The following is a 25,327-nucleotide window of genomic DNA, read 5'->3' as shown; positions in this document are numbered from 1 at the left end:
CAGTATACCTTCTTGTGAAGTCCATGAATTGACGTGTCAGAGCTGTTTTGGTGACACAAAGTGGACCTACACAATGTTAGTCAGGTGGTTTTAATGGCTTATCAGTGTACGCCAATAGTATTATTGCTGTCATATAAATACTTGGGATTTGTATTATACTTGTATTCACCTTCACAGTGAACAGAACTGAAATAAATAAACTCATTAATTAAGTTAAGTGATTTTTTGGTGGTAGTTTCCCACCATGCTAGGGGAAAATAGCAATACATACAATATGTTCTTATAGCTACAATCATTTAGATTTTTGCTTGTAAGATTAGTTCTAGCCCCCCATGATCACTAATTAATTCGCGCAATTAATTTTCAGCTATTTAGTTTCAACATAACTCTTCCTATTATAATTGCTTTGCAGTGATGTTTTTACATGTAACTGGTTATGCCTCAGGCCTTTAGTCATTAATTTAGATTAACTCTGTTAGCTGTGGGCTTTTTTTTTTTTTTGATATAAGCAAAACACTGCTATATTATTCCTAGGGAAAGCACTGCAGTGCACAGAGATTTACTCTTAAGCAAGGTTTACTGCTAAGCATGAGAAAAAAAATTCTTTTTTTAAAATATTATAATATAAAATATTGGTGAGACAAACTTAGCGTTAGTCTCAGAGGTTTACCCCTTCTTACACACTAGTCAGCAGCTACAGAGGTAGTTGATACAGATCATGAAATTTGCGAGTGGAAACCTAACTGCCTCGAAGCAAAAGTCCAAAAAATGGTTAAGCTAATCAGAAGGAAGCATTATGGCATGACTCAAAGACAAGGCCTATGGGCCATATCCAACCCGCAGTCTCATTTCATTTGACCCACCTGAATTTGGAAAAAATAATACTGAAAAGGCCCACAGTATACTACTGCTCAACATTTTACAGAATTCACAGTAGATCCATAGCATAGCCAAAGGTCAGTAAACCTGCCGCATATACTGTAGGTGCACTCTGATTTCTACTGTGACTATGCTGTCAGTGACACAACCATAAATTAATTTCGGTGGGAATCATTATTGTTTTTCTTATCTGTAAAGTTACACTGGTAAGTGTGACACGCTCAGGTGAATGTCAGACAGCAGTAGGAGCGGTGATGACAATAGGGTCAAACAATGTCTCCATATTAATAACATTTGCCATAAAATATCTTTATGGCAGTTCACTGACAATTAATAAAATAACATGCTAATAATAGGGTAAAATTACACCTCATTTTATAAATCCTGATCACCACTCCTAACAGTAAAATCAAACAATGCTACCCAGTAGCACTGCACATGCTTTTGTCTATTTTTGCATGCAAGTTTACTTTCACTTTTAAATGATATGCAAAACAGCTGCTTTCAACTTTGTTGGATGGCTGGGCCTCCAAGACTTACGAAGCCGACTGAACATCATCAGGATGTGAGTCCATGGACAGATAAATGTGTGAAATGCACGTGAAGAGAAACTAAAACATCGGCAGTCATCAGCAATGAACATTGATTGAGGACAACTCCGCCAATGGCCGTGTCAGCGCTCTTTTACACAAACACTTTAAAGCAGGGCTATTTCAGTGATTGCCTTTAGCTCAATGGCAGGGGGGAAAAAAGAATAACGAAAGCTTGTGTGTCAATTCAATTAAAACTCTACATATTACATATTTTAGAACATTAGATAATTCATAATCGATGCCAGTTTGTCATGTATACACCAACCTGTGGCACAACAAGTTCAAATTTCACTGTGAAGCAGAACAGTAATTTCCCGGTCTCATTTATAAATCAGTTGAAAACTACACAGCCAGTCTGGTTTCATTTTTTTAACAAGGATGAAATGGCTAAAAGAAAAATAAGACGATGAGTACCATTCTTTCCAGCCCCGAACGGACAAACGAAATTGCATATTTGGAAGTTACTTTGATGGTAAGTAGTGTTCAATTTACTCTTACTTATGTACTGCATGTTGTATTGATTTACCATTTGATGAAACTATCATAATCGGTTAAATGATGTCCAAGTGCCACCTACATGCCTATTAGGTGAAGTGCAGGTTGTTAGGTCAAGAACACACAAAATGTCAAATACCCTTTATTACATTACCACTTTTTATAATTATGCAAATAATAATAAGACGACATATATTTAAAAAAAAAAAAAAAAATGGTTCTGCCAGCTGTCTGCTTTAAAGGCTTGAGCTGCATTCTTCTCATGCTCCAAATGAACTAAAAATAGCTACAAGTAAGACTGTACATCCCGGCAGGAAAAGACAGTGATCACCACTATTTATTTCAAAGTTGCAAACTTTTTGTTCAAATCAGCATTCTTTTTTGATTGCTTTCCTTTCTTCGCATATGATCTCACCATTTCTGTCAAGGAAAGATAACATCCAGGCTCTGTAGCTGTTTTCCCTTTAACATTACTGGGCTTTGGATCTTATTCTGTCATTGGAAACATTTTTATAGTTTATAGCATTAGCCATCTGCCACGTGCAAGTCTTTTTTGAAGTATATTCCATTGATATTTTACATTTTTTTAGTGCACCTGGCATGTCAACAGGAACAGGAAATTGTTCAACCATGACTTCCTGTTTCACACTAGTATAAATATGAGGTAACATGTGGGACAAATTCCCTTAGTCATTCATCAAAATGGGTAAGACCAAAGAGTATAGCTGTGATGTGCAGCAAAAGGTTGTTGAGCTTCACAAAATGGGAAGTGTCTATAAGAAAATAGCAAAAGAATTGAAAATGCCCATTTCCACCATCAGGACAATAATTAAGAAGTTCCAGTCAACTGGAAATGTTATGAATCAACCTGGAAGAGGACGTGTGTCTGTATTGTCTCAACGCACTGTGAAGAGGATGGTTCGAGTGGCCAAAAAATCTCCAAGGATCACAGCTGGAGATCTGCAGAAGTTATTTGCGTCTTGGGGTCAGAAAGCCTCCAAATCTATAATCCAAAGTCACCTACATCACCACAAGTTGTTTGGAAGGGTTTCAAGAAAAAAGCCTCTACTCTCATCCAAAAACAAACTCGAGGGTCTTCAGTTTGCCAGACACTACTGGAACTTCAAATGGGATCGGGTTTTATGGTCAGATGAAACTAAAACAGAGCTGTTTGGCAATAAACACCAGAGGTGGGTTTGGTGCACACAGAACGGTAGCCATATGGAAAATACCCCATGACTATGGTCTTTAATTTTTTTGGGAATGTTTTTCTGCAGAGGAATTGGACATTTTGTTAGGATACACATGGCATCATGGACTCTATCAAATATCACCAGATAGTAAATGAACACAATTTTAAGAAAGCTTAAAATGGGCCATGGTTGGATCTTCCAGCAGGACAATTATCAAAAACATACAGACTCAAGCTCATTGTTAGTGGACTTCTCACAGGCAATTCTACACATTATATGGCGTGTATGAGGTCAAATTCCTTTCTGAAAGGTGAAAAAGCCAGTACTGGCTGGAAGTGGGGACCTGTTACAGTCAGACACTGAGATACTGAGTGTTATTTGTTGTTTGTGCAGGACACTTTCACTTGCACCCTTACAAGAGAGAGTATGCAATTTATCCATTTTCTCCAAAGAGTATTCAGAAAGCAAGAACACAGTAAGTGAATAAGGGTGTGTACAATTGATCAGATAACCTCCATTCTATTCATCCTCAAACAAAACACTAGAATTAGGAAAGACTAGAAGGCTTCCTAGAAACATCCAATTGCATGTTAAACTTAAACAAAAATACTGTTCACCTCTGTGAAAACATGCAAGAACATCAAAAAAATGATTTCCTTACATTCAATTCTTCTGTAGACTCCAAACAATGTCTTAGATAAAGACAGTAGTCCTTAAATTCAAAAGGGAAAATCCCCATTACCCAGGAGCATAACTCCCGTAGTGAATATCAACAATAACGAAAATATATTAGGGCAAGAGCAAGGGAAATTTTGCTTTCATCAATCTTATTTCTGCATCAAAAAGCTGAGGCACTGAATTAATTTTCAAATGCAGTAGGCCATGCTGCACGCTCAATCCACAAGTAAATCTGATTTAATCCCCTGAGTCGAAACACAGACAAAATTATTGATTGATACTAAAACTGAAGATCATCTGGAGAAAAAAATATGAGAGACAAAGTGACAGAAAGGGCAAAAAAAAAAGAGGGGAAAAAATATGTTTTTTGGATTCAAACGGGTGAACAAATGGAAACAGCAGACGAAAAACTCTTTAAATTTACCTCAGTATTTTTGTCCTTGTCTACACAGTTTGTCTAAAAATTAAACAAATTAAATGCAGCTGCATTTAGTTTCCAATGCCACAAGAGAGACAGAAAGAGGGAGAGAGAGATAGCCACCTTTAGTGATGTTTATCAATACAAAGCTCTTCATGGGGAACACAGCTGCACCCGCTTGACTCTTCTAAGCCAATTCAGCCAAGCTTCACTTACAAATACCAGTCAGGACTGAAGAATAGAGGAAGAAGAAGGAAAGAAGGATAGTAAGAAGAAAAAAGAAAATTCTACCAGCATATACTCAGCAGGTCAATCTGAACTCACAAAGCAGCAATTCTGCAGACAAACCAACCTATGCTTGAGCACTGATTTCTTTGTCAGCTGCTTTGTAAAGATTTAAAATGGTAAAATATTTCAGACTTGTGTGCAGTGTGGCACATTTTTTGCTGCACAAATAAATCATTCAAAAAATACTGATATTCTGACAGATGTTTCTGGGGAAAGACGATTTTATTAAAATTACAATTCATATTCATTTACAACAAATAAATATTAGTAGCCGTGCAACCCCTAGTGTGCACATTATATACAGTAGGTTTAAGGTATAAATATCATTCAGTATTCCATACACTGAAACAGCTTTTGCAACAATAGAATCAGGACATCATTCTTAACCAATTATGATAGTTTCATCAACTGACCTGTATGCTTACTATCGAAAGAAGGTTGTGGTCTGTATTTCTTTGGAATGCAGGGTGAAGCTGCAGACCCCAGCCGGTCATGGGAATAAAGTACTTGAATGCAATATCTGCTATCTGTGTTCTCTGTCAGCATAGTCATCACAAAAAGAGATAACCCTATACTGTGAAACTACACTCACTACATAACACTCACTCACTAGATAATACTCTGAATGATTAGACATAATAAAAAAGGGGGTCTGATTTTCCCCCTTTTCAAAGTTTGTGGTTATTCATCCATCTAACTTTAAAATTACTATTCAGAAACTTCTAACTTTCCCCTTAAAGAACTGTTGTCATGGAAGTTTTTTTTAATTCAGCTTAAATATAGTTTGTAATCATTGTTAAAATGAACCAGTCACTCCCTTGTCCATACAGTTGACTTCTAGAAACTAAACAGATGGGGGTTTTTTGTTGTTTTGTTTGGTTTCTCCTATGTCCCTGAGGATTTCTGTCCAATTTTTAGAAATGCTTTCAGCAAATTTTAGTCTGGACTGCATTTTGACCGAAGCCAAAAGTTACTGCTAAAGGATGGGACAGCTACACTGGAAATGAAAGCAGACCCACAACCAATTAGTAGTATTAATTCTTAATATTATTCTAATATTTTATCTATTCACAATTATCATTCACTGATTTTGAGGCAACTTTACCAAATGTATACATAATTTTCAATGTGCTCACATTAGATGGCTTCCACCTTGCTAATCTATTTGCTAATTGTATAGCTAGTCATCGAGTCAATAATGGCACAATTAAGGGTCAGCTTTTAAAAATCCATTTACAAATGGAGCTCTGAACTAGCTAACTAAGCTAGAAATGGATACCTAATTTTTGTAGTATTAATTGCATGAACAAATCAAACAAATGACAATGAACAAATCAAACAAAAGGAATTAAAGGAAATAGTTCAACACAATGAATGCTTCAAGTGGTTTCCCCAAATTCAACTGAAAATTCAACTTATAATGACTTCTCCAGTGTCAAAATTATTCAGCCCCTGAATAGAATCCCTCACAACAGCACAAATATGCAAAACTGTCCCTCAGTGGTGGAATGAACTTCCAACCTCAGTCCGGACTGCAGAATGTGTCACTATTTTCAAAAAATGGCTAAAGACCCACCTCTTCTGTGAGTACTTAACTAACCCCTAAAATACATACCCCCACGTTATTTAAAAAAAAAAAAAAAAGAAAAATTACTCTCTCTCTTACACCTATACTCTGAGCAGAACTCAATTAAAAGATCTTGTATGGTAGCACTACCTGTATTGTTCTCCGCTTGATATATCGCTTTGCTTTTATTTCCTCGTTTGTAAGTCGCTTTGGATAAAAGCGTCCGCTAAATGAATAAATGTAAATGTAAATGCAAAACAGTTATTGTCTCAAGCACACCTGATGCAACTAATCAAGGGAACACATGAAACACTTGAACTGGTTAGTGGTTTGTTGAGTGTACACTACCTGGACGGGGCAGAAAAAGGAAGCTATCAACAGCTGCAACCAGATTTCTGAGAAGGCAGGTTGTGAAAAACCTTTCAAGTGACTGCAAAAGACCTGCAGCAAGACTTGGTGGCAACAGGCACTGAGGTTTCAGTTAGCACAGTAAGGGGCGTACTAAACACAGTCAATTCCTGCTTTTTAACTTTTTTTTTTTCTTTTAATGCTGGAGCAGAATTAACACTGTCGCTCACTGAGATTTCGGCAGTGCTGTCAGTGTTATGTGTAACTCCTATCTCAGGTTGGTTAGTGAGGTTGGACGTTTCTTCCTCTGGTTGCTCAGTGGGACTTGTTACCAGCACTGCATGAGCTGCAGAGTCACCTCGCTGCTCAGTGGCAGTGATTACTGGCACTGCATGAGCTGCAGACTCACTCGGCTGCTCAGTACGTGCTGGGTTTGTCTGTGTCTTGGCCTGCTGCTCTCCTGCCTGCTCGGACATGGCTGTGTTCACCATATACAAAACATCTCATCTGTTCAGTGCTCATAAAGATGGTGTAATAGCCTTGACCATTAGTTTAACGGAGAGATTGAGCAGCTTGTGCTGTGTGTTTCGGATCATGTAGGTGAAATGGCAGAAAGACATGATGTGTTTAATGTCTGGGTTTTACAACCTCAATGGGAATCCTTTTAATCTGTGCTGTTAACTTTCCATAGTACTCGAGTACACTTTTAGCACAGGTTAATTTTTAATAAAGGGAGGCATGTTAGACAGCACAATCTTCTCAGAAACACCATAAAGCAGAAACACAGGTACATACATGTTGTTTATAATTAGCCTATGTCTAATTAACTTATCGACCATTTCAACCTCTGAGAGAAAAAACGCCAATGCTTTGCTCATCTGAAAAGCTGATTTGATGTTTAACCCACCATCCTGATCACTGAATGCAGTTAGGACTTTTTCGATAAGTATGGAGTCGTCCGGCGTGCATTTGCACCCGCGTCTCATGGTCAGTCAGGAGTTCTGCTGACAGTAGTTGGCTCACACACTGTTAAATACACTATAATTTGGTCTATAAACCAATAGAACTAAAGAAGAAAACAGAAAAGAAAGTAAATAACAAAAAAAAAACCTACAAATGATCAGATACGTGCTCCAATCAGCTGCACTCTCACCCACAGAGAGACTTCACCAAAACTCTCCTTTAGTGTGTTAAAATAATTTTAATAATTTCGACAAACAAGTTTCCTATAGTTTGCGGAGATGAGCTGTTCAAAATCTGATGCGATATCTTAAATGAGGTCTGTGTTTGTACTTAGTGGGAAGGAGGAAAAAGGATTGTTTACCTCTGGACTTGGATGAGAAAATGAGACAGAGTTGGGCAAATAGATCCGGGTTCTCAAATTTCTCCTCTTTGACTTTGATCCAAAAGCAATTCTCTGCCATCTCCTGAGGCACTATCTGCAAGAACAGAAAAATTACATTGGAATTGTACTGCAAAAGAGACAAAGACAGACAGACAAGATCTCTTCCTGGGCACTCAAATAGTAACCACCTAACCCAAATCATCTACACCTCATTCTCAACCAATACGATGTTGCACAATTTGGACAATGGGACTACTTGAAATTGAGTTAACAAAACCAACCCGGGTTAATTAAGGCTATCAGGTTTCATGACGCTGGTTATCAATTTTCTCAGTCAACCCAGTTTTAACCCTGAATCAAGGTTTACTCAGCATGCAGGTGCACATAAAAGCTTGATGTTTGTAGCAAACAGACAATAGCGTTCAACATGTAAAAAAGCAGGTGTGCATACTTCTGGTTGAAGGGCAAGAAATTATTATGCGGAAATATGAGGAATTTAAACCTACACTAATCACAAAAAGCAACATCATTTTGGTTGCCAAGGATCAGGAAAATGGCTGATTGTGTAAATGCCTAAGCTTACTTTTACAGGCTCACAATGAGAATAAATGGATTGAAAACTTATAACTCCAACATATTTCATGCCATTTCATTTAAAATAAATATTTTTTTAATTAAATATTTGTGTAATCTCTTTCTACAATCAGAAAGAGAGTGCACAAATTTGACCTGCATGGGAGGCATGCCAGGAAAAAGCCTTTGAAAGACTACAGTTTGCCAATGAGCATATAGGCAAAGACCAGGCCTTTTGGAATAATGTGCTTTCGACAGACAAATCAAAGATAGACTTGTTTGGCCACAGTAACAGCAGACATGTTTGTTGCACCCCATACTGTCCAAATTGGCGACGTTTGTTTGTCCATCAGTTACTTATGCATTCAAAAGTGCCATTTTCTTACATCACCTGGCTCAGAGTGTGCATGTTCTCTTTCTCTATCTATTGCGTGCTCATTCGCTCCTTCTCGTTCTCTCTCTCTCTCACACACACACACACACACACACACACAATCACGCATACCCAGGTCGTTACCATGGTGATATAAATAAACCATCGTCACATGCCGTAGCGTGAGGTAGGGAATGACTGAGCTTGTCACATATATTTCACACATATATGTCTATAATTTATATACATATTGAAATACAGGGCTTTCCCCATCATAGAAAGGCTTAGGCGCTTAAGTGTTTTTGCGGAACGCCTTAAGCTGAACGAACATAAAAAGGCGTTTAGACGACATATCAGAATGAATGTTAAAACAACGGTGAGAGTTCTGTGCATTGAGAAAAACAAACAAACAGAGAATCTGGCAACAGGAGTGAACTGCCAATCAACAATCAGTGTTTGGACAAACCTTTGTGTGATTGGTCAGAAAGAGGTGGGGGGGACAGGCATTACCAAATTTCCTACATCAATACTGGGCTTCTGATATACCAAGGGAGCATACACATACAAGCTGAGATAGAACCGTTTTCTTGCAACCCAGTGTCTTTAACATCAATGCTCTGTGCCTAATTGTGACAAACATGCTGAAAATGTAGTCACTGTTTGAACACTTTAAACAAAAATTGGTTCTTTCTTTGCATCCAATTGGCTTTTCCATCCTCCTCGGTAGATTTTAACTTCACCTGTGCTTTAGGAACTGCTTCAGCTTTTTTTCATGTCCATAGGTATTTGCAGGTATGATGCTTAGTTAAAAAGCTTTCTGTTTCCTTCCCAGCAGCCCCAGTTCATGGCTGGATCGAGAAGCTCTTCAACGTGATTGGAACTAAAAGATTTTTCAAAGTTTGTCATCCATTTCTCTTTTATTTTGTAGAAAAATGTGTATTTGAACATTAATTAATCAATTAAGAAATTTTGCTCAGCAGGACTAAAAGAACATGGTTCAAAGCTGATGTGGTTGTCTGTGAGGGATTCTGGTAAATCTCAAACTAAAATGATTCTATTAATTATTAAACATTTTACTGTCCATATCTCTATCAAAACCAACAAAAATAATTACTGTAAATGTAAGAAATGCACTGTTGCTATTTGTCCCACCAGGAGCTCATCCAGAAATGCAGCTGAGACACATCGGGTATTGGAATCAGTATCAAAACACATTTGTTTGTACTTTGTCTTTGAAAAATGGTATCCTTAGTATTTGTCGAAGACGCAACATTTTTTGTGCAATAATTTTTAAAAGGGTGCACAAGCACATATACCGAGTATATATAAACCTTTACATATACGTGTACACTTAGTAACACAAACCCAGGACATTACCCCTCAGATCATAGTGAGATCATCTGAGATCATAGTCAGGAAGTCTTGCCAATCACTGCTTTGAGTAAGTGCTGAGCCTTTGTTATTGATGCCTGCCTTGACTGTGTCTCTACCTGACTGTGTCTCATGATTCTGAGATTTGACTGTGATTTTACATTGTTTGTATATTTTCGTAAAAAAAAAAAAAAAAAATGTAATAATAAAATCATCTGTTACCGAAAATAATCTAACAATAATAATAATTAATAATCTAATAATCTAGGGGAGAAACAGGGAGAGAGAGAGAGAGAGAGAGAGAGAGACAGAGAGAAAGAGCGAGAGAGTTTTATTATTGTGTAAAAGATAATAAAAAGAAAATCATAAATATGTAGTTTAAGATTGATCCCGTTACATTGAAATTGCCTCACAAGCACAAAGGGCAGCATTTTGCTAATTACCACTTCAAAGCAAAAAAAACAAGAATTTAATTTTCACAGGAAAACACTTAGAGAACACGTTTTTTTATTATTATTATTTTAGTAAGTGCTTTCTGAAAGAGATACGGTAATGGTAGTAATGGAAGTAAAAGAGTAATGGTGACTTTACTGTTTATTACTGTTTTATTGCTGCATTGGAACATTGCTATCTTTTCAAATAGGTGTTGTTGAAACAGGTCTGAAAAAAATGCAAAGATGCCAAAATTCATTAATTTGGAAAATGATAATGATTTATAATACCTCTTATTTCAACATATCTTTTAAAGGCTGGTTGAAATGGCTGGCTCAAACTAAGAGGGCTTCTGAAGCAACTGACAAATGGATGAAGATTACATTGTTGCATCAGACTGTTCTTTATACTAATGAAGATTATGCATGATCTGTTCTTATCTCAGCCTCTTTTTTATTTGCCTGATTATTATTTTTATTAAATTACACTAATGCTATAAGGATACAAAGGACAAGTGAGCTATTATATTTCCCAAGTATTTCTATAACTTGTTCTTTTGAATAATCTTGTTTGTCCCTTACAAACAAGAAAAAAAAAATGTTGTATGTGCTGTTTGATGGTTTAGTTTCAATTAATATCATTGCATTACTTTCTGTTCTGGACTGTGTGACCTTTATTACCTTGGACCAGTTGACCCTCTTCATTGCTGTGTCAGGTTTATAAGTCTTCTTGGGCTGTAGGCCATAAGGTAGTTTTTGGACAGCTGGTATAGGAGGGAGACCTGGAGCTCCAAAGAAAGGTGGAGGAGGTGCAGGAACTCCTCCAGGAAGAGGGGGTGGAGGTGGCAGACCAAAGCCAGGTGGTGGTGGTGGTGGTGGTGGAGGTCCCAGACTTGCTGGAAGGGGAGGAGGAGGTGGAGGGGGTGCTCCTGGTGGAGGGGGTGCTCCTGGTGGAGGGGGAGGAGGAGGTGGTTCTGTTGGTAATAGAACTCTTTGAGTGCCTCCAGCTGCAACCTGGAGATGAAAGAAAGAAAACCAGAGTCACACAGCAATGTCACTGCACTCCCCCTCGCACACTCTTATCCAAGGTCTACAGGCAAAGCCCTGGCTTTATCGCTATTATAAGCATTAAGCATCAAAGCTAATTGGCGAGACAAGGCTGGGAAAGTGCAGTGGAGGAGGAAGAGGAGCAAGAGGAGGCTAAAAGGCACAGTATTTCCCAAACAAGACACCGGAGAATGTGTGTGTGTGTGTGTGTGTTTTCACTATATATCCAAAAAGACCTGATAAAAGCAGGTGGAGGCATTGGGTTTAAGTCCTACAGCATCACTGCACCACACTGGTATGCAGAGTAAATTCGGTCCTCTACAGGGCTAAGAAGAGACCAGCACTCCAAAGAGCTGCAGCCAATATCCTCTGCACAGCATTCACTGAGAGCAAGTTAATCATGAATTAGTTAATAATTACCATTATTTTCACATTTTCAGATTTGAACCAAAAGGGGGTGTGGTCTATACCATGTTTTTGTTTTGTTTTTTTATTTCATGTTAACTAAGTCCTGGAAACACTGTTAAACACTGAAATATCAAGGCTGCTGAAAAGGTAAGTGAATTACATTCAGAAATTGTAACAACAAACAGTAATTTGCAGAATAGCTTGATCCAACTCCTGAAAGAGATGCCGTGTGGAACTCTCTGGCAAGCTTTCAATCATCAGTCTAATGTGAATGAGTAAGCAAGTTTTGAAACTTTTGAAAGCAAGTTTAGCTTCAATGCCTTTCCCCATTGATTATAATGTCTGTATGGCTTTTCTGAGAACCTTTTCTTTTAATATTGCTTACTGAAGGACACAGGAAATGCACATACAAGTTTTACAGTATTTTAAAATTAAATCCTTTTTTTTTTTTGCCAGAAGAGAGACGGTCCCCTCTGACAGTACTGAAATGCCAAGGCTGATTCTTTTGTTTTTGCTATACACTAAATGCATTTGTGTTTGAGATCCAAAGATGAATATGAGATGATGGATCAGAATTTAATTTCCTGATATTTCATCTAGAACTGTTGCATTTTTCTTTTGTGTTGCTTTTCCAGGCTTGTACTGCAGCTTCTTTCAGTTGCTGTTTGTTTTGGGGGGTTTCACCTTTGTCTCCTCTTCAGGAGGTGTAACGAATGCTCAACTGGGTTATCATCTGATGATTGGCTTTGCCATTCTAAAACCTTCCACTTTTTCATCTGATGAAGTCCTTTGTTGTGCTGGCAGCACTTTTTGTGTCACTGTCTTGCATGATCAAGTTCCTCAGAATAAGGATAATTTGGATGCATTTCTCTGTAAATTGGCAGACAGAATGTTTCTGTACACTTCTGAATTCATTCTGCTGCTACCATCATGAGTTACATTATCAATAAAGATTAGTGAGCCCATTCCAGAAGCAGCCATGCAAACCCAAGCCATGACACTACCTCGGACATGCTTGACTGAAGAGCTTCTATGTTTTGGATCATGAGCAGATCCATTCATTCTCCACACTTTGGCCTTTCCATCACTTTGGTGGAGGTTAATCTTGGTTCCAGAACGTTTGTGGCTCATCTCTGTATTTCTTTGTGAATTCTAATCTGGCTTTCTGATTCTTACTGCTGATGAGTGGCTTACATCTTGTGGTATGGCCCCTATATTTCTGTACTTGAAATCTTCTTCGAATGGTGGATTGTGCCCTGGATTGTGCCCCTCACCCCTGCCCTGGGAATGCTGTTGGTAATGTCACTAACTGTTGTTTTGGGGTTTTTCTTCACAGCTCTCACAATGTTTGTCATCATCTGCTGTTGTTTTTCAACCAAATAAAAATCTGTGGGGTGACCTGAAGATGCCCTTACAATTTGACAGATCTAGAATGTTTTTGTAAGAAAGTATGGGAAAATATTGCCAAGTCAAGATGTGCCAAGCTGATAGACCCTCACCCAAAAAGACTGAGTAATCAAAAGGTTCTTCAACATATTAGTTTAGTGGTTTGCACACTTATGCAACCAGATTATTGTAACTTTTTTATTTTTCCTATTTTTCCCTAAAATGTTTGATTGTTTTTCACTTAATTTTAATATGCTGTAATTTCACACTGAGGGTGGAAAAAGTTATGTGTCTACCTTTTCCTGCAGGTAGGGTGGACATTTTGAAACCTGGCAACACATACTTGCAGTTTTTCAATCCTGCAGGCTCCATAGATGTGTGCATATGTCCTGCAGGTCTTGTCTTGCAGGACAAGGAAAAAATAGAGCTGCAAGCAGCAGCTGATCGGTCCAAGCACAAAGGGTGCAGCAATGTCATTTGCACTGCATCATAATGTGTGATCATTGTAGAGAACCCATGGTAAATGTAATCTAAATTTAATAAACTGTGTTACATGAGTGTAAATTCCTGGAAGCAGTAGATGTTGTTATATGTTAATTAATTGCGTTGTCAATGGCATCGCCATTTAACAGTGCTGTAGAACATATATGTCCCCATCCTGAATTCTACTGTTTTTGTGTGTAGCGCTCATACCAAATTGTTTCAGAAATTAAAACAAAATCTAAGATAAAACAAAGGCAACCTTTTTACTTGTTATTTATTGAAGCAAAAAAGTTATCCAATACCAACTGGGCCTGTGTGGAAATGTACGTGCCCCTGTAGTTACTAATTCCCCAAATCTATGAAACTGCATTCGTAAGGGGGTTCAGCTGGACTAGACGCAACCAGGACTGATTACTGCAAAACCTGTTCAATCAAATCAACACTTAAACTGAACTTTTTCAACAGCATGAAGTTGGTTAAAAGGTCTTAACCAGTAACACACTATGCCAAAAATCAAAATGAAATTCCAGAAATGATGAGGAAGAAGGTCATACATCAGTCCAGGAAGGGTTACAAATATATTTAAAAGGCTCTGGAACTCCAAAGAACCATAGTGAGAGCCGTTATCTCCAAATGGAAAAAACTCAGCACAATAATGAACCTTCCCAGAAGTGGCCGACCTTCCAAAATTCCTCCAAGAGCACAGCAACAACACATCCAGCAAGTCACAAAAGAGCCAAGGACAACATCAAAGAATATCTGGCATAAACCAAACACAGAATTCTACAAAAAGAACATCATACACAGGATCAAGCATGGTAGTGGAAGTGTGATGGTGTGGGGATGCTTTGCTGCTTCAGGGCCTGGGCAACTTGTAATAACTGAGGGAAACATGAATTCTGCTCTCTACCAGAAAATCCTAAAGGAGAATGTCTGGTCTTCAGTACAAACGTTGAAACTCAAGCGAAACTGGATTATGTACCAAGACAATGATCCAAAGCATAGGAGTAAGTCCTAGTCCTAGAAGTAAGTGGCAATTAGTTTTTCACATGGGCGATAGGTATTGGATAACTTTTTTTTTGCTTAACAAAAAAATAAATAAATAAAAACTGTATTGTGCTTACTCAGGTTGCCTTTGTTTTTTGTTGTATTTCGTTTGAAGATCTAAAACTATTTAGTATGGGATTTACATATAAAATCAGAAGAAATCAAATATAAATAGTTTTTCACAGCACTGTAATCAGCAGCATAGAAATGTTACATTTTCAATATTGTCAGGTTACATTCACTATATGTGTCATGAATTACTGTGAATTTTATTATTAATTTTGGAGAAGAACCTAACTTGCCAGTTACTGGCACTTTGACAATGAATCACTAGTTTTATGTCTATGTAAATATGCCTCCTCATTTAATCTACATGTTGAGAATCTGAGAAAATATCTAGAAGGGGTATTGAAAAATTTTTGCTTGTAAGCCTCAGTTTCTGTCTCCAGCTGGTGGTACTATTATGCTGAATTACTCATGTCATGTGTGTGACTATTTCCCATCATTTATCATTCATGTGAACTTTCAACCACATCACACAATGTACAGTGGAATTATGACACATTAATTGATCTTGTGACCATGGCACCACCATTTAATCTATGAAAAAGTCCCTTAAAATCAAATATATATGCATCTGATGAACTATCTAGGAAGAGTATTTAAAAGGTTTATAATCCCCGATTCCTGTTGCCAGTACTATTGGCATATACATGTGATTACACCTCATCGTTGAACATACACATGGATTTTGGGCCACAATACACATGTACAGTGGGATTGTTTGCATAGGATGACATGTTGATTGAATCAATTGCTATGGGAACACCTTTTGAGTTATAAGAAATTCCTTTGCAATTTAATATCATGGATATCTTGAGATCATTGTAAACAAATTTTGTATGATTCAGATGAACTTCTTAGGAGTAGTATTTAATAGTTTTGCACCTGTCAAAATGTACAAAATCCAAATTAGAGACTCTTCCTGCTGGGCAGAGTTAATGGATGCAATTGTGACATTTGTTTTTCTTAACAAGACATGCATACCAAATGTATGAAGAAGACGAAGAAAAAAAAAGACAAAAGAAAAATCCTAACAATCACAACTCTGTTCCAGCACCTTCTGTTCTTGGACTGCTAAATATAGCCACAAACGATAATCTGTGGGGGCCAACCACTATTTGTAGATTTCAACACAGATAGCAAGTACTCACCAAGCTGCACAAAGCACTAAAGCAAAATTAATTTTTCTCAATGGTAGCTTGATGTAACACTGTGAAATGTGGACTGCAAGCTGATGGTAGCCATGTTTTTGAAGTAACACAAAAGTTACTGTAAAGGTCCACTCGCAGATTAGCACAATGAGGCAGCACACCAAATCTCAGCTCAATCAGATGTCACTCAGGTGATTTAGAAACAGTTATTTGAACATAACCTTGCACCCAATGAATGGTCACATTGTCACAGCATTTTAGTTCTGAATAAGGCTTCTAATTTCATGGATAAAAACATCTAAAATGTCCATAAAAACACTGTGTGTTAAAGTTAATTGAGCAAATTAAGCTGTCATTATTCGAATAGATTAGATAAATTAAGCTCTGTCATAAAAGAATTGATTAGCATGTGGTGGCCTTGTTGTTTACAAAGCACAGCATGTTTTTGATAAGGATCACACACTCAAGCAATGAATGTGTGCGTGAATACTTTTACTATATTGCCCAATGTAGTTCACATGCAGCCTAATAATTCGTTTATAACCTGACAGAGCTCAAACACAAAAAAAGGGTTCATGTAAACACTTCAATGAACACCTCAGTGAATTAACTGTTTATGTTTCACAAACTGGATTTATGTTTATAATGATTTTTTTTTTCTCATTATAGTCATCCAAGGTTGAATATTAAACGTCTTTTGAATATAAGAGTTTGTGACATCAGTAAAATTAATAAGCATTTAATTAATTCATTCATATTTGCCTGATATTCAGGCATAAGGATGGTCCGGCTGTTAACATAAAATGCAAACTTATCTTTCGATACAGCAGATACAGTGAGGGAAAAAAGTATTTGATCCCCTGCTGATTTTGTATGTTTACCCACTGACAAAGAAATGATCAGTCTATAACTTTAATGGTAGATTTATTTGAACAGTGAGAGACAGAATAACAACAAAAAAATCCAGAAAAACGCACATAAAAAATGTTATAAATTGATTTGCATTTTAATGAGGGAAATAAGTATTTGACCCCTCTGCAAAACATGACTTAGTACTTGGTTTAAAAACCCTTGTTGGCAATCACAGAGGTCAGACGTTTCTTGTAGTTGGCCACCAGGTTTGCACACATCTCAGGAGGGATTTTGTCCCACTCCTCTTTGCAGATCTTCTCCAAATCATTAAGGTTTCGAGGCTGACGTTTGGCAACTCGAACCTTCAGCTCTCTCCACAGATTTTCTATGGGATTAAGGTCTGGAGACTGCCTAGGTCACTCCAGGACCTTAATGTGCTTCTTCTTGAGCCACTCCTTTGTTGCCTTGGCCATGTGTTTTGGGTCATTGTCATGCTGGAATATCCATCCACGACCCATTTTCAATGCCCTGGCTGAGGGAAGGAGGTTTTCACCCAAGATTTGACGGTACATGGCCCCGTCCATCGTCCCTTTGATGCGGTGAAGTTGTCCTGTCCCCTTAGCAGAAAAAAAACCCCAAAGCATAATGTTTCCACCTCCATGTTTGACGGTGGGGATGGTCTTCCAGGGGTCATAGGTAGCATTCCTCCTCCTCCAAACACGGCGAGTTGAGTTGATGCCAAAGAGCTCCATTTTGGTATCATCTGACCTCAACGCTTTCACCCAGTTGTCCTCAGAATCATTCAGATGTTCATTGGCAAACTTCAGACGGGCATGTATATGTGTTTTCTTGAGCAGCGGACCTTGCGCGCGCTGCAGGATTTCAGTCCTTCACGGCGTAGTGTGTTACCAATTGTTTTCTTGGTGACTATGGTCCCAGCTGCCTTGAGATCATTGACAAGATCCTCCCGTGTAGTTCTGGGCTGATTCCTCACTGTTCTCATGATCAATGCAACTCCACGAGGTGAGATCTTGCATGGAGCCCCAGGCCGAGGGAGATTGACAGTTCTTTTGTGCTTCTTCCATTTGCGAATAATCGCACCAACTGTTGTCCCCTTCTCACCAAGCTGCTTGGCAATGGTCTTGTAGCCCATTCCAGACTTGTGTAGGTCTACAGTCTTGTCCCTGACATCCTTGGAGAGCTCTTTGGTCTTGGCCATGGTGGAGAGTTTGGAATATGACTGATTGATTGCTTCTGTGGACAGGTGTCTTTTATACAGGTAACAAACTGATATTAGGAGCACTCCCTTTAAGAGTGTGCTCCTAATCTCAGCTCGTTACCTGTATAAAAGACACCTGGGAGCCAGAAATCTTTCTGATTGAGAGGGGGTCAAATACTTTTTTCCCTCATTAAAATGCAAATTAATTTATAAAATTTTTGACATGTGTTTTTCTGGATTTTTTTGTTGTTATTCTGTCTCTCACTGTTCAAATACAACTACCATTAAAATTATAGACTGATCATTTCTTTGTCAGTGGGCAAACGTACAAAATCAGCAGGGGATCAAATACTTTTTTCCCTCACTGTATATAACACCTTGAATCATCTTCTAATGTTACAAATATTAAAGAAGACTGAATAACGGAAGCAGAAAGAAGGTTTCTTAACAACGTTTTCGTCTGTGTTCTTCTCATGCGCCTTTGGGTCACGACACGTTCCTTGTGGGAGAAAAATTATCATGTAGAAAAACAGTAGATGTTACAGATCATAATCTATTTAAAATAATTGTGAGACTGGATTGATGGTGAAATGGGCAACAATCTAACATTCTGAGGCAGACTTAGAAGTTGGATTGACCTTAGCAGGATTGACCTTATTGAGAATTTAAAAGCATTTTTAAAATGTTAAAAAAATAGTGTTAAATGGGGAAATCTTTGATAAGGCCTTTATTTTGTGTGTAGTAATTACCAAACCATGGCCTTTAATATTTGTAACATTAGAAGTTGGGCAAAGGATTTATACAGTCTCCTCTGAAAGTATTGGAATAGCAAGGCCAATTATTTTGTTTTTGTGTTAAACTGAAGACATTTGGATTTGAGATCAAAAGATAAATATGAGATGATAAAATAAGAATTTCAACTTTCATTTCCTGATATTTAAATTTTTTTAAGTAATCAAAAATACTAGAAAATGTCACTAACTTTGGCTTCTTGTTGTTTAGGTATGCCCTGTTAGATTAATTTAATTAGATTAATTAAGAATGTTACTGACTGGACAGTAGAATGAAGAGGAGTTTCTACTTTCAGTTATAACTCTTCTGTTAGTGGGGGAGTTGCAATATTATTTTCTAAGAATTTTTGTCCAGACTCCTGTGAGGTTGATGAGATTGTAAAAGGCAGCTTATCTTGATGCCTATGTTCTTGTGTTTATTTGTGTGTATGTGCCACCATTAGCAAAACAAATGCTGTTATTTTTCAGCAAACTTGGTGAAACTCTACAATGTTTAGCAGGGAAGAGTGTTTATTTTTAGGTTGAGATTTTATTTGAACCAAACAACACATGCAGTGGGGGTAATAAGTACTGAACGCGTCAACATTTTTTTCAGTAAATATATTGCCAATAATAATCCTCCCAAAAACAATCGGGTATTTCACACCCTTGAGGCTTTGACCCTAATGAAATGACCTAGGAGAAGAGGAGAGAAAAAGTCGAAAGGCTGAGGTAAACATGTCTCTGATGAGAAATCTAATTCCACAGGTCTTACAGATAGTTAGATAGTTACAGATCAAACACACATTTCCATGCCACACTAGTGCCAGGTAAGAGACCAATCATTTTATCGTATAGGCATGGATTAAAATGTGTCATAACACTGAAAGGTTTTCTGCAGATAACATAAATGTTATTTTTTATTATTGTTATTTATTTGGATATGAAATATGGACAGTGTTATGTGCAAGTTTGATTCACATCATTTAATCATAAAGCATACTATAAAAAAGTAAACAATGAGACTTGATTAACATATAAATTGCCTCTGCAATTTGCTTATAGATTAAGTATATAAATAAGATGCAGGCCCCTGAATATGCTGCAGCCATCAGAAGACTAATTAGGCTTTAACACTGATAGCAAGCAGTGGTTCTGTACAGGAGATTAACTTGTTCTTTTCCTGTTACGCTGTGCACTTCACAGATGGTTTATATGATTTGTGTTGGAATGTGATGACATGACTCATGCTTTGCAATAAAGCAGGGGTGTCCAATCTTATCCGGAAAGGGCCGGTGTGGGTGAAGGTTTTCATTCCAACCAAGCAGGAGCCACACCTGATTCCACCTGTTTAATCAGTTGATCTTGGCTTTCAATATACTCAGGTGTAGCTTCTGCTTGGTTGTAATGAAAACCTGCACCCACACCGGCCCTTTCCGGATAAGATTGAACACCCATACATTAAAGCCTCTGGTATGTCCCTGACTTTCCACCTTGATAAGAATAAACTCTCTCATTACTGAAGTACAGGAGAAGATATCCACAAAGTTACTATAAAATAGATGGTGAAACCACTTTCTTTAACTGATAAGAAACGGTGATATTTCTATGCTGCTTGGAAAAATCAGCATCATAAACAGGTTTTTAGAGTCCCGCCAAACCGAGCCATTTCCATAGCTCAAAAATTATTTGACCTTTGGATGATTATACACCAATTTCCCGCTTTCTTTCTTTTCCTAATTTGCATTATGCCTCATTCTATAAAGAGCTAAATATAAAAGTTCTTAAATTGTCTAAGCAATTCTCCTTGCAGTGCACCACCCTGTGTTCAGTGGAGTGTTTGATTACACAATGCAACAGGTGGGCTGTTTTATAGCAAAAACTTTAAAGGTATAATGTGGAGGACAATGAGGCTCCTTGACAAGCACCTCATCCTATGATTCTGTGCCTGTCAGTCTCCAAATGTCTCATTTTCTCTTTTAAAGAAATCAGCACATTAGCGTCCAAATTAGAGCAGCCCTGTTTCCATGCTACTGGTCCTCTATACTGGTACGTGCTAAACACAATGGCACTCCAGCCATGGGTAGAGGAGTCTTAATGAGGAGGTCAGGCAGGTCTTTATCTACACCTGTGATTAACATCAGGATCTAGTCTGTGTAAAATATCCTGTAAGGTATATATGGTGTGTTTGTAGTGTTGGGCTTTACATCTGTGTGGGGAAAAGACTTGAAGAGGCTTAATGGGGGCAAATAAAAAATTAAACCTTTCCCATTTCATTGCTGATGACCTTAGAGGGTTACAATCCTACAGTCAACTAAGTGGTTGAGTTTGTTTGTGTCTACGATTGTGTTTCGAGTCAGTCAGTTTAGAGTTGGAATTGAGAAACACTCCCATCCTTAAGTATTTATCATATAAAATGTTTTGAAATCTCTCGACCATTTCACATTTTGCTGGCCTCACACTGACAGCTTTAATCAAAGTACTATTTACAAGTGTGATATAAAAACTGATTATTGCTTACTTGTTTAGCAAGCAGTGATGATTGCAAATCAAGACAACACTGTAAATCAAGCCTCAGGCTGAATATTGGGGCATAAGGAGTTTTGATGAGTGAAGTGGCAGTTTAATATTTATTCAGTTTTTCTTTTACAGAAGAAGGCGACTGAACTTAGAATGTGGCAGAAGAGACCAGACTTAGAGAAACCCACCATGCTATGTTAACTGAATAGGTGAAGAACAGACACAAAGAGAAATAGACAGACAGGGCAACATAAAGCACATAGGTTGGTGAACAAAGGGAACACTAAACATGAAATATGGCACAGAAGAAATGCTGAATGTTCATGTAGTACTAATGAACTAAGTATTCATTTCTATATAAGATATTGAAAAATGTTTTAGTAAAAAATAACTAATTTTGTAAAAGGTGAGTGTACTGGACTGTCTGATTGAAGCAGCTAAGCTGAACACAATGCTTCCTTGCTAATTAAGTGAAAATGAACAGTGTTCCTGCTTGTGCTCCTTAAGGCTGGTCTGGTCATGTCTGTATGTCAATTGCTGCATTTGGTTTTTGCTCCTCAAATGCTCAAATATAAACCCTTTTGGAAGGAGCAGGTGTTACAGAGCAAATTATTTTCTTTCTTCCAGTTAAAAACAAAACAGTTGATTCAGTTTATAAAGCTACTTGTGCTGCAATTTTGTGTTCTTTTATTTTGTTTTATATTCCCATCTTGTATAAAACACTACTAGGGCTGTAATGTATGTAAAGCTCTCAAATCGATATGTTTGCATTTCGATTGATACATCCAACAGACTGCATAATAAGGTAGCCTATTCTTCATAAAATACACGTTACATTATTTAAACTTAATCAAGCCCACACTGTATCCTCTCAAAAAGCAATATCTTCTGTATCTCGAATCAAAAGAGGCTACAGGGATATTTTTTTTCTCCTCATAATCATGCTGTTTTTCACAAGACAACACACTATCACGCTAGCTTACTAGCTCCTAGGTTAAGCAGGAGCTGGAAATTTTAATGTATGATGTATGGGAGCACTTTGTTTTATTGGTACATTACGATGCTGATAGCCTGCGAATGGTGCACTGAAACATTACAATGTGTTGATTCTCCCAAATATGTGTATAATATACCGGTACTAATACTGCAAACATATGGTTATTTTGCAGTAAACTCTATGGCGCATTCAGGCAGCCCTTCCTTGCTGATTCAATCTGAGCTAAAGAAATCACCCAGGTGATTTGGAAGTTCGTATTCAGTAGCGGAGAAAAAAGGTTTCAAAAACACATCTGGGGCTACAGAGAACTACTTCACTGACAGCACAGTTAACAGCAAAATGGGACTTAAATGGGACATGCCCCCATCTGAGTCGCACCAGTAACATCTTAGCCATGTTTAATTTTGTTGCATTCTAATTTTGTTTCATTATGTACGACGAAGATTCTCAATCCCACAAACTTTCTCTTAATAATGTTTCAATGATTGTACTTGTAGAATGTTTTCATCAACTGAAAACCTAAGGCACATATTCAGGCAATGCTTAAATTTGCTGTATCAAAAATGTAGTCAGGTCCAAATGTTTTTGGACGGTAACAATTTTTGTAATTTTGCCTCTGTATACCACCACAATGGATTTGAAATGAAGCAATCAAGACATGATTAAAGTGTAGACTTTCAGCTTTACTTCAAGGGGTTTAACAAAAATATTCAACTAACCGTTTAGGAACTGCAGACATTTTCACAGGCTCAAAAGTAACTGGACAAACTAACAATCATAAATAGCCGGATTATTTTTAATACTTGGATGCAAATGTTGTGAAGGGCTTTTTCTTCAACATGCAAAAAAATTCTGCGATCATCCACTTTAGTTGTCTTCCATGGTCTTCCTGGCCTTTTGGTGCTGCTGAGCTCGCCATTCCTTCTTTTTAAGAACGGACCAAACTGTTGATTTGGCCACTCCTAACGTTTCTGATATGTCTCTGATAGATCTGTTTTGTTTTTTCAGCCTAATGATGGCCACCTTCACTTGCATTCACACATCTTTGGACCGCATATTGAGAGTTCCCATGAACAGCTACCAAATGCAAATTCAACCCTTGGAATCAACTCCAGACATTTTATCTTGTTAATTTGTCAGGAAACAACAAGGACACAGGCCACACCTGGCAATGAAACTGCTTATCAGTTAGTTGACTAATTACTTTTGAGCCTGTGAAATGGAAGGAAACTGAAGTCTACACTTCAATCACATCTTGATTGCTTCATTTCAAATTCATCGTGGTAGTGTAGAGAGACAAAATTACAAAAATTGTGTCCCTGTCCAAATACGTATGGACCTGACTATGTTATAGATACACCACCGTATCAGTATTGTATTGAATTTTATATATACTGTTACACCCCTAAAGATATAGATCTTTTGGAAATATCTGTCCATTCTCCTGCTACTACTTTTTCAAACAAATCCAGCTCAATCTACACATTTATGGCATCATATTGATCAGCGAGCGCTTCTGACACTAACCATTTAATTAGCTATTCAAGCGATTTGGTGAATTTTCTTTTTTAGTTTTGAGCGTCTGATACTAGCAATTGCACTGTCTCTTATATGCACACCTCTTAAAAGAGCCTTTTTTCTCTCATTTTTTGAAACTGTCATAAATCAAACAATTTCAGCTGAAGCTACACATATTAGGCATCAAATTGATTGATGGGATCTCTTGGCACTAATCATCTAATTAACTAAGTGATTTAGTGAACATTTTGCAAGTATTAATTGGTCGTTTGTTCCAATAACACCCCCCCCCACCACCCCCCACCCCTCCTTCATAGTAGTGTGCATCATTTTATACTAACTATTAAATACTATTAAGTAGGCAGCAACAATGTCTTTTGATTTGTTACATATAAATGTAAAATATGGATGGTGTAATAAAGTAGTGGGAATATGAGTATAGCATGGTAACAGTATATTAGGAACATGAGCTGCAAGCAAGCAAAGCTTCAAGCAGCATATTTGGAGGCCAAGCACCCAGACTCGGTGAGCTGCACATTCACAGATGCACTACAATTGTTGCATAAGCAATAACAGGACAGCAGAGCCATAACTATAGGAAAACAGATTCAAGAATGATTTGTAGTTTCATGCATTTGCCAGTCTGTTATTGGAGAATGGTTTTGAATATCAGAGGTTCTCTTATTAGGTGAAGCTTGGACAAAATTTGGAGATGGAGTAGCAAAAATAGCACTCAAATGGAAGCCTTTTTGGCATGTTATTGTAACTTTTGACCAGTAAGTGGCGCGGTCACAAAATTTGTTGCATAGCCTCAAGGCATGATGTCTACCAAGATTTGTGTCAAGTGTGCTAGGTCATTGCTGAGATACAGCCTCAATTCCTGTTTGGCGGCTTCACCATCAGAATTTGTTTTGCACATTATAGGCAAACTGTTTGGAACTTCAACATTCTTTTGATAACTTTGTCCAGGTTGGTCTGAAGATATAGCCAAAAAAAAAAAAAAAACAGTTATTGACATAATCCAAGCTGGCTGACAGGAAGTAAACTTGAATTTCAGATGTTGGTGTGCATTCACTTCAGCAAAATTTACTGTGAATTTAGCACAAATTCTTCAAATGATATAAGGAAAAAATTAAAGTTGTTACAGTTCTTGACCACAAAGTGGCGCAGTCACAGAACTTCTTGGCTACATTCAGGGGGTGCTCCTGAAGATAATTATCAAGTTTCATGATGATATGTAGATGCTTTCCTGAGATACACCCTCATATCATGTTTGTTGCATTTGCAAGCGTGTTACAGGAGAATGGTTTTGAA

The 25,327-nt window shown here is 37.6% G+C and overlaps 1 protein-coding gene across 3 annotated transcripts in view; it reads right to left on the bottom strand.

Annotated features, from left to right (window-relative positions):
* The window catches only part of diaph2 (diaphanous-related formin 2), a 380,814-nt gene that overhangs the window by 259,191 nt on the left and 96,296 nt on the right, over positions 1-25,327 (bottom strand). For all 3 annotated transcript variants that reach the window (XM_053630382.1, XM_053630381.1, XM_053630383.1), the window contains 2 exons: positions 11,234-11,566; positions 7,784-7,898 (listed from right to left, as the gene is read on the bottom strand). In XM_053630382.1, coding sequence (XP_053486357.1) covers positions 7,784-7,898; positions 11,234-11,566 — 448 coding nt within the window. The remainder of the gene's footprint in view (positions 1-7,783; positions 7,899-11,233; positions 11,567-25,327) is intronic.

The sequence above is a fragment of the Ictalurus furcatus genome, chromosome 8 (genome assembly GCF_023375685.1).
Source record: "Ictalurus furcatus strain D&B chromosome 8, Billie_1.0, whole genome shotgun sequence".
In the NCBI taxonomy this organism is placed as follows: Eukaryota; Metazoa; Chordata; class Actinopteri; order Siluriformes; family Ictaluridae; genus Ictalurus; species Ictalurus furcatus.
This window is presented reverse-complemented; position numbering and strand designations above follow the sequence as displayed.